This window comes from Aulonocara sp. 'chitande type north' Nkhata Bay, unplaced genomic scaffold, assembly GCF_057382095.1.
Source record: "Aulonocara sp. 'chitande type north' Nkhata Bay isolate Kocher_YH1m ecotype deep benthic unplaced genomic scaffold, A_spYH_male_GT1.1 unmapped_scaffold_4, whole genome shotgun sequence".
Taxonomy (NCBI): Eukaryota; Metazoa; Chordata; class Actinopteri; order Cichliformes; family Cichlidae; genus Aulonocara; species Aulonocara sp. 'chitande type north' Nkhata Bay.
In genome coordinates this window covers 121,495-131,434 of record NW_028234336.1, presented here as the reverse complement: position 1 = coordinate 131,434, position 9,940 = coordinate 121,495, and the positions used below count along the sequence as shown (strand labels likewise).

Here is a 9,940-nt window from a genome sequence, read left to right as displayed (position 1 = left end):
CCCCCCCCCCCCCCCAAATTTTTGCACATGTCGAGGAGCGTGTCAGGCCACATTTCACTGTGTGTTATACTTGTATAACTATGCATGTGACAAATAAAGAACCTTGAACCTTGAACCTTGAACCTTGAAACATTTCCATATTTGGAGGTTTTGGAATTTGGTTTCTTTGGGGGAGTTTATCTATGGATGTGTGCAAATGTATGAGCATTCATGTGTGCCTGCGTAGAAATCTGAGGTTGGCTGTTATGGTGGACCTCTGCGCATAATCACATGTGTGTGCAAGCATTGCCACGGCTGGATTTCTTGGAATTTGGTTTCTTTGGGGGAGTTTATTTGTGGATTTGTGCAAATGTATGTGCATTCATGTGTGCCTGCGTGGAGATCTGAGGTTGGCTGGTAGGGTGGACCTCTGCGCATAATCACATGTATGTGCAAGCATTGCCACGGCTGGATTTCTTGGAATTTGGTTTCTGTTGGGGAGTTTATCTCTGGATTTGTGCAAATGTATGTGCATACATGTGTGCCTGCGTGGAGATCTGAGGTTGGCTGGTAGGGTGGACCTCTGCGCATAATCACATTTGTTTGTAAACGTTTCCATGTCTGGATTTCTTGGAATTTGGTTTCTTTGGTGGAGTTTATCTCTGGATGTGTCATGGTCCTGGGTCGTTGACCCAGTGTTTTGTGTTTATTCTGATTTGTATTAGTTTAGGGTTGAACCTGAAGTTGATGTATATTCAGCCCTACCTGTGTCTGTCCTTGGTGCTCTGTTCATGTCCCCGTGTTGTGTTGCAAATCAGTCTGTGTTTCCTGCTTTACTTTGAAGGCTCGTGTTCTAGATTTCCTGTTTTGTTCTGAAAGTCTGTTTCTGTTGTCATTGTGTTCAGCTTGTCTCCTCCGGTTCTCATGTGTATTACGTTCAGCTGTTCTTCCCTCCTGTGTGTGATTACCTGATTACCTTGTGTGTGTATATTTAGTGGGTGTTTGGTCTGTGTTCGTTGTCGGCTCGTCTGCATTCATCTGTGTTTCTTGGTATCCTGTTCCTTAGTCTGCGTCTCTCTGCTCCCCTCTCCGTTTTGTAGATTTCAGGTTTGCTCTTTAGTTTCTCCCAGTTTAGGTTTGTCATTACTCATTGCCTGTTTTTGCCACTGCCACCGTATAAATAAACTTCACTCGTATCATCAGTTTGCTGCATTTTGGGTCCTCCTTTTCCTCCACTCCACACGGCTCACTCCGCCAGCCGTGACAGTACGAGCCGACCAAACATGGACCCAGCAGCTTTGTCTGGAGAGAGCGACCTCGCACACATCCGACGCCTGATGGACTGGGTAACCCACACCACCAACGCAAGGGCACAAGTGGTGGGGTTAAAAGCCATCGAAGCAATATTGGAAGAAAATCCCTACCTCTGCCAGCTTAAGGGAGTTTCAGGCTTAATTTGCAACCTGCATAAAGCCCGGGGGGTGGTGCGAGCTCGGGAATCCACAGACTTTGTCCAGCAGCAGCGGATTACGGCCGCCCCGGAACAGTCACGTCAGCTTCTCCCGGCGGAGGTTTTGCCCGGCCCGCCGGAGGTGTTGCCCGGCCCGCCGGAGGTGTTGCCCAGGAGGAAGTGACGATCGCGCCGTCGGCGCGTCACCCCACAGCTGGATATTGGAACTTCAGAACTGCCAGCTGTGGTGAGTGAGAAGGACCTTTTTTCTGTCTTGGACTGTGGAACAGTTTATCCAGGGGTTTTGTTTGGTGAAACAGACGACAAGGAGGACTGTTTGTTGCCTGTTCATTCTCCTGCTGAGCTGTCTTTACCTCGTTTAGCTGCACAGCCGCAAGCAACGCGGACTCCGGTATCTCCGCTAGCCCAGTCATCCATGCCGTCTCCGTCTTCACAGACTCCCTCTGTACGGGAGGTTGCGTCCGTGCCTCCCATTTTTGACTCTTTTTCTAGTACGTATTATTTGCAGAGAGACAAACACGTTAAAAATGCAATCGTTCCTCAACAGCTGGCTAGTTTAGAGACTGTTACTTGCTCCAGGGCCTCCCCAGAGGCTGGGTTCCAGCCCCCAGCTGACTCTGGACCCCTGGAGGTTAAGAAGCCAGCTGAGGACTGCACCGGACTGTCGCTGCCTGAGCTGAGTCACTGCTCAGTGCAGCTGCAGTCTGCTTTGTGTTTGCCAGAGGCCCGTGTGCCTGCTGGTTCTGTTGCGTCCCTGCCAGAGGCCCATGTGCCTGCTGGTTCTGACCTGTTCCTGCCAGAGGCCCGTGCGCCTGCTGGTTCTGACCTGTTCCTGCCAGAGGCCCGTGCGCCTGCTGGTTCCGATCTGTCCCTGCCAGAGGCCCGTGCGCCTGCTGGTTCCGATCTGTCCCTGCCAGAGGCCCGTGCGCCTGCTGGTTCTGTTGCGTTCCTGCCAGAGGCCCGTGCGCCTGCTGCTTCTAACCTGTGTGTTCCAGGGGCCCCGGTGCCCACTGGTCCAGAGACTGTTTTCGCTGGGGGGCCCGAGGAGCCCGTCCAGCCCCAAGACTCGTCAGCTGGAGGGCCCGAGGAGCCCGTCCAGCCCCAAGACTCGTCAGCTGGGGGGCCCGAGGAGCCCGTCCAGCCTTCTGCCTCATCATCCTCGCCCGCTGCAGTCTCATCATCCTCGCCCGCTGCAGTCTCATCACCCTCGCCCGCTGCAGTCTCATCACCCTCGCCCGCTGCAGTCTCATCAGTCTCATCAGTCTCATCAGCTTCGCCTGGTCCAGCCTCATCAGTCTCATCAGCTTCGCCTGGTCCAGCCTCATCAGTCTCATCAGCTTCGCCTGGTCCAGCCTCTGCCTCAGCTTCGCCTGGTCCGGCCTCTGCCTCAGCTTCGCCTGGTCCGGCGTCTGCCTCAGCTTCGCCTGGTCCGGCCTCTGCCTCAGCTTCGCCTGGTCTGGCCTCTGCCTCAGCTTCGCCCACGCCGTCGCCTGGTCCGGCCTCTGTGTCTGCCTCGCCTGGTCCGGCCTCTGCGTCTGCCTCGCCTGGTCCGGCCTCTGCCTCGCCCACGCCGTCGCCTGGTCCGGCCTCTGCGTCTGCCTCACCCACGCCGTCGCCTGGTCCGGCCTCTGCGTCTGCCTCGCCTGGTCCGGCCTCTGCGTCTTCCTCGCCTGGTCCGGCCTCTGCGTCTGCCTCGCCTGGTCCGGCCTCTGCGTCTGCCTCACCTGGTCCGGCCTTCGCGTCTTCAGCTTCGCCTGGTCCAGCCTCTGCTTTGGTCTCGTCTGGTGCTACGAAGGCCACACCGCCATCGGGTCCCGGACTGCCGTCTCGACATCAGCGGTCGTCTGTCAGGCCGCTGGTGGAGCGTCATCGTCGATATGGATGACCGCCTAGACGCCACCGCTGCCTTCCGCTCGGTCGGCTTATGGATCTGCGTCGCCGACGTGGCCGGCCTCAGAAGATGAACTGTCCTGGACTTCTGAGTTGTCAGCCTCCGGGCCGGCCTCCTGAACTGTGTTTTGTTCTCGTACTCCAGCATGTGTGTTTTTGTTTTGGACAATTCCCTCGGTTCGCTGGAGCTTGTTTTGTTCGGTGTTGGTCCCTCCGTCCTGGGCCCCCGCCGCCCGCCCTGGGTTGGTCGTCTGTTGTGGGCTGTCTGGAGCCAGCCCTTGGAGGGGGGGTACTGTCATGGTCCTGGGTCGTTGACCCAGTGTTTTGTGTTTATTCTGATTTGTATTAGTTTAGGGTTGAACCTGAAGTTGATGTATATTCAGCCCTACCTGTGTCTGTCCTTGGTGCTCTGTTCATGTCCCCGTGTTGTGTTGCAAATCAGTCTGTGTTTCCTGCTTTACTTTGAAGGCTCGTGTTCTAGATTTCCGGTTTTGTTCTGAAAGTCTGTTTCTGTTGTCATTGTGTTCAGCTTGTCTCCTCCGGTTCTCATGTGTATTACGTTCAGCTGTTCTTCCCTCCTGTGTGTGATTACCTGATTACCTTGTGTGTGTATATTTAGTGGGTGTTTGGTCTGTGTTCGTTGTCGGCTCGTCTGCATTCATCTGTGTTTCTTGGTATCCTGTTCCTTAGTCTGTGTCTCTCTGCTCCGCTCTCCGTTTTGTAGATTTCAGGTTTGCTCTTTAGTTTCTCCCAGTTTAGGTTTGTCATTACTCATTGCCTGTTTTTGCCACTGCCACCGTGTAAATAAACTTCACTCGTACACAGCAAATTCAAAAGTGTTAAATTTTTTGGTGTTAATAGTCTTCTTGCAAAAGTAGAGTTAATTTTACTCTAAGCAGAGTCACATTCTTTTAATGTAACTCTGAGGTGTAAAATGATAGTAGTTAAAATCGAGTGTTAAAAATGAGTGTTTCTCTGTCAAATCTGGAGGTGTTACAATGGAAACATTAACTCTTGACCTCTTAACTCTGAACTCCTAGAGGAGCTATGACACCAATAGAGTAAATTCACAGACTCCGCCCCCAGCACGGCTCCAATCGAAGCTGAAGTGAAGCCGTTTCGGAACATTTTGCTCTACATATTTGAGTTGTTTGCCATGCTTGGTAAGTCATTTTTTCAAAGATTGTTTCAATTATTATCATGAGCTTTTACTTCTGTGGCTCTTTGGCGTTGAGACAAAGCTGTGTGAAAGGCATTAGCCATGTTGCTCGCTGATAGCATAATAACATGTTTTAGCTAGCTGAAAGGTATTGTTTGCGGGCAAATACCACAGCCTTGAAAAAAAGCTTGCATGTGAATTTTCAGTCAAACTTTTGGTCAAATACACCTAAAACAATGTCTAGAATGTGAAATGTTGGTATAATGGTGCTACATGAAGCCTGAAAACAATCGCCCATAAAAAAAAATCAAAAAACGAGCAAACAGCAGTAGCAGACGTCCTGACTGGGTTCTACGTTAGCATTTAGATCCCTCCAGAGTTTTGTGCACACGGTTTAGGTAAAAATTAAAAAGGTTGAGGTTTTACATTTAGTTCAGTATTACCTGTTTCCTGTGTCTTTGTGTTTTGGGAAAATACTTTACACAAGTAATGGCTCAAAGAGTATTCCTTTTTTTTTTTTTTTACTGTGCTGCAATTGTTTACTGGATTATTTGTGCCATTAATTAGTGTCAACTAATTTTTATTCAATCTCCACACAGGATATGCTTGTGAAGATGGAATATGGGGGAGAGCAGAAGTGCGTTGAAGTTCCACAAAGGGATGAATGAAGGACATGCATATTGTATTGAAGAAATAAGTGATGAGAATGCTGTTATTTGCATTTACCATGTCAGACCTTTTGATAAACAAAATTCTAATGAAAGTGAGAACATGTATACCGTTACATCTTTCAGAAAATGTTTTGAAATTGTGGTGCACAGTTCAGAATAAATGTTTTTCAAAAACCATTGCATCTTTTTAGTAAATGTTTATTTCCAAAAGAAATTTCTAGAAGTTCAGAACAGTAAAATTCCCGCTTTTTAGAATGAATTAGAAGATAACTCTTAAGTAGTTAAACTAAAATACTCTTTGAGAGTTAATATATAAACTCTTAACACTAAGTGTTAAATTATCAACTCCAGACAGATTTGGTGTTTAACACTAAATCAGAGTTAATGTACGAACTCTTCAAAAAGAGTTAAATTAACACTCTCTGGTGTGGACCCATATAGACACTTTAATAGTGTTGAAATGGAGTGGAGTAAGTGCATATGAGAGCATGAGGGTGGGAATGGATGTTTGTATTTGTGTGTGCCTGTATGTCTGTGTCTATATGTCAGGTTGGCTATCAGACGCCACCTCTCTGGGGACATCTCAGGCCCTCCAAGGTTTGGAGGCCTATCTCCCCCCACCACCACTTCCCCTGCCAGTGGCGGACTCCCTCAGACATCGGTGCGTTGGTGGTTCTTTGTGTCTGGGGATGGGCGTCCAGGTACACGCCGGCTCACTCCTTGGCGGCCGCTTATCGGGGCCTGGAGCCTGGGGCTCGCTCGGGCCACTTCGGAGGTGGGGTGCCCTCAGCCTCTCGGCCTGGGGCTCGGTCACTCAGGCACAGCTGGCTGCCGGCGGAGCTCACGGGCGCGTCACTGCAACTCCCCCTGGCTTCTGCTCCGCGGGTGCTGGGTGAACCCTCATCTGGGACTCTCCTCAGCTCTTTCTGGGACAGTGGTGCGGCTGCCCCTCTGTTAGTCTACCTTGGTCTCTTGTGTTCTGGGGGCCTCTGGATGTCTGGAGTTTTGATCTCCTCCATACCTGCTTCATGCCCTGGAGGACGGGGCTGTGGCCCCCCCACACCCTCTAGCAGATCATTACATGAAGGAACCTTTTAAAAAAACAAGCGCGCCCATGCTCACAGGTGCACACACGGGTGATCACACCCACAAACTACACCCTTTTGGCTCCTACCTCAAAGCACACTGTGTTCTGTTGATCTTATGTGCTGCACAATAATGTTTAATATTTAGTATTTACTGTCATATTCCCATATATCATTGTGATGTTGTTTATTCTATTACTCTTGTTCGCTTCGGCTTGTTTTCTTTTTTCTTTCTCAACAGGTGATCCAGGTGATCGATATATGCATTTTTTCTTTTTTTTCCTGCCCATTCTGTTGGTTTTTGTTTTTTGCCCTTCTCCCCCGTCCCTCTTCTCAGCTGTTTCTCTTTCCCTCTTTCTTTCTCTCCTTCTTTCTCCAGTCAAGTCTGTCCCGTATACAGCAAGTGAAAATAAAATAAACAATAAAAGGTGAATCAAATGGACCATTATGGCAAGGCTGGGATGGTCCATTTGGTAAAGTAAATCCGTTGGGCATCTTTCTTTGCTTTTAGACAATAATTCTGATGGCAAAAGAGCCAAACGGGACAGGCCAAAAAAAAAAAAAAAAATAGTGTTGAAATCAAATCCGACAGTGTTAATTTGGACATGCTGGATTTGCTGTGTATGATCAGTTTGCTGCATTTTGGGTCCTCCTTTTCCTCCACTCCACACGGCTCACTCCGCCAGCCGTGACAGGATGTGTGCAAATGTATGTGCATTCATGTGTGCCTGCGTGGAGATCTGAGGTTGGCTGGTAGGGTGGACCTCTGCGCATAGTCACATTTGTGTGCAAACATTTCCATGTTTGGAGGTTTTGGAATTTGGTTTCTTTGGGGGAGTTTATCTATGGATGTGTGCAAATGTATGAGCATTCATGTGTGCCTGCGTAGAAATCTGAGGTTGGCTGTTAGGGTGGACCTCTATGTAACTAACAGTGAAGTGTTCCAATGTTTTTCTTTTGTTTATATTTGTAAGTTCTTTTAATTGTGGAACTTGGAGTTTATGACAGAGGAGATTTCTACTGTCAAACTGCAGCAGAAAGCCATCCTGGACCTGGTCGAGGAAGTTAAGGCTCTCCGCATCCAGAACGCCGAGAAGGATCGGCGGCTGGCGTACCTGGAGAACAGAGTGGCGGATTTGGAGCAGTACACCCGGATGAACGATGTTATCATCACGGGGCTTCGCATCAAACCCCGGTCATACGCCCGGGCGGTCGCCACTGACAATGTAGGAGGGCCAAGAGAGGAAGATGTCAACTCCACGGAGCATCAAGTGGTTACCTTTCTACGGTCCAAAGGTGTGGAAGTGGATTATAACAACATTGAGGCTTGCCACCCTCTACCCCGAAAAAATGACAGTGACAAACCAGCCATCATTGTGAGATTTGCAAACAGAAAACAGAAAACAGCACTGTTAAAACAAGGAAGGAAACTGAAAGGATCCGATGTCTTCATGAACGAACATCTGATAAAAAGAAATGCGGACATTGCCAGGAAAGCACGTTACTTGAAGAAACAGGGAAAAATTCAAAATACATGGACCACCAACTGCAAAGTATTCATTAAACTCAATGGAACACCGGAACAAGCCAAAGTGTTGGTCATCAGAAATATGGAAGAGCTGGACAAATACTGAGGTCAACTTACTCTGGAGGTATGAATACACATGTGACGTGGCACACAACACAACACATGGCACAGTCCAAAAGAACTTCATCTGCATCCGGCAACAATATCAACATAACTCATTGGAATTCTCTTTATGATAATCTGGAACTGAGAACATTTCAATACACAGACCATAATGTTCTAGACTTAGAAAAGGATATAGACCCGGAAAATAATTTCTTCTACAACATCAGCTGTAACTGCTGCTACTTCACTGATGAACAGTTTAAGCACACCATCAACACGGAAAATAAATTATCAATAATCCATTTTAACAGCAGAAGTCTGTATGCCAACTTCAACAATATAAAGGAATATCTAAATGAGTTGACAAATCCATTTGGAATTATTGCCATTTCTGAAACATGGATCAATGCGGAGAAAGGAATGGACTTTGGACTGGAGGGATATGAAGTGAATTTTGTAAATAGAAGGAACAAGAGTGGAGGGGGAGTAGCTGTGTATGTGGATAAAAACCTAAACTACAAGGTGGTAGAAAGTATGACAACTGTAATTGATAATTTACTAGAATGTATAACAATTGAAATTTATAAGGAAAAAGAAAAAAATGTAATAATTAGCTGTATATATAGAACACCTGGCTCTAGTATTCAAGTATTTAATGACTTCATAGAGGAAATATTCTCTAAAACAAATCAAAAAGTTATGTTTATCTGTGGTGATTTTAATATTGACCTGTTGAATCCAAAAAAGCATAAAATGAGCGACGAATTCCTAAACACTATGTACAGTTTGAGTTTACATCCTAAAATAACCAGGCCTAGTAGAATTACTCCACATTGTGCCACCTTACTTGACAATATTTTCACTAACAATATGGAAAACAACATTGTGAGTGGATTATTAATTAATGACATCAGTGATCACCTACCAGTTTTTGCAGTTTATGACACTAATTATAAGAAAAATCAGCATGAAGAACAACTGAGATACAGACGTGTAAGGACGGAAGAAACGATGACTGCATTTAAGAACGATCTATTAAATCAGGACTGGGACAATGTGCACAAAGAAGCTGATATTGATATTGCATATGGCATATTTTTAAGAATATTCATGGAGTTGTACGATAAAAACTGTCCAACAATAAAATACAACAGAAAGCACAAATATTCAGATAGACCATGGCTCACTAAGGGTTTACAAAATGCATGTAAAAAGAAAAATACACTCTATAGGGAATACCTAAAACAAAGAACAAAAGAAGCTGAAAATAAATATAAAAAATACAAAAATAAGTTGACCAATATTATACGTGTATGTAGAAAGGAGTATTATAGTAAAATATTGAACAACAATAAACATAATATGAAAGGAATATGGGATGTTTTAAACGGTATCATTAAAAATAATTCTGGACAACAAAGTTATCCACAATACTTTATCGATAATGGCAATATTATGGAAAACACTGCTGATAAGGTCAACAGCTTTAATCATTATTTTGTAAATATTGGACCAAAACTGGCAGAACAAATTCCTGAGTCACTGCCATCAGTAGACTGTAGTGAAAACCTGATTGATAGGAACCCTAACTCAATGTTCCTCACATCAGTGGAGGAAAAAGAAATAATTGACATTGTACACATGTGTAAATATAAAACATCTACTGATTGTAATGATATTGACATGAAAATCGTCAAGAAGGTCATTGAAGGAATTGTAGGACCTCTAACATATATTTGCAACTTATCATTTCAGACGGGAAAAGTGCCAAACAAAATGAAAATAGCTAAAGTTGTGCCGCTGTATAAAACCGGGGATAGACGCCACTTCACAGGCCTGTTTCTTTACTACCACAATTCTCCAAAATCCTAGAAAACCTGTTTAATAAACGATTAGACAAATTCTTAGATAAATATAAATTACTCTCTGACAGTCAATATGGATTCAGATCAAAAAGATCAACATCTCTGGCATTAATCGAATCAATTGAGGAGATTACGAATGCTATAGATCAGAAACAGTATGCAGCTGGAGTATTTCTGGATCTCAAGA

The 9,940-nt window shown here is 45.8% G+C and overlaps 1 protein-coding gene across 1 annotated transcript; it reads left to right on the top strand.

Annotated features, from left to right (window-relative positions):
- The first annotated feature begins 7,256 nt into the window (after positions 1–7,256).
- On the top strand, positions 7,257–8,043 carry LOC147300739 (uncharacterized). Its single transcript, XM_086284831.1, has one exon. It carries the CDS (start codon positions 7,257–7,259, stop codon positions 7,887–7,889), a length of 633 nt encoding a protein of 210 aa, XP_086140957.1. The 3' UTR covers positions 7,890–8,043.
- Positions 8,044–9,940: the final 1,897 nt, after the last annotated feature.

Bases quoted from the DNA above. Each gene is read 5' to 3' on its own strand.
- LOC147300739 (XM_086284831.1), top strand. From the start codon at position 7,257: ATGACAGAGGAGATTTCTACTGTCAAACTGCAGCAGAAAGCCATCCTG.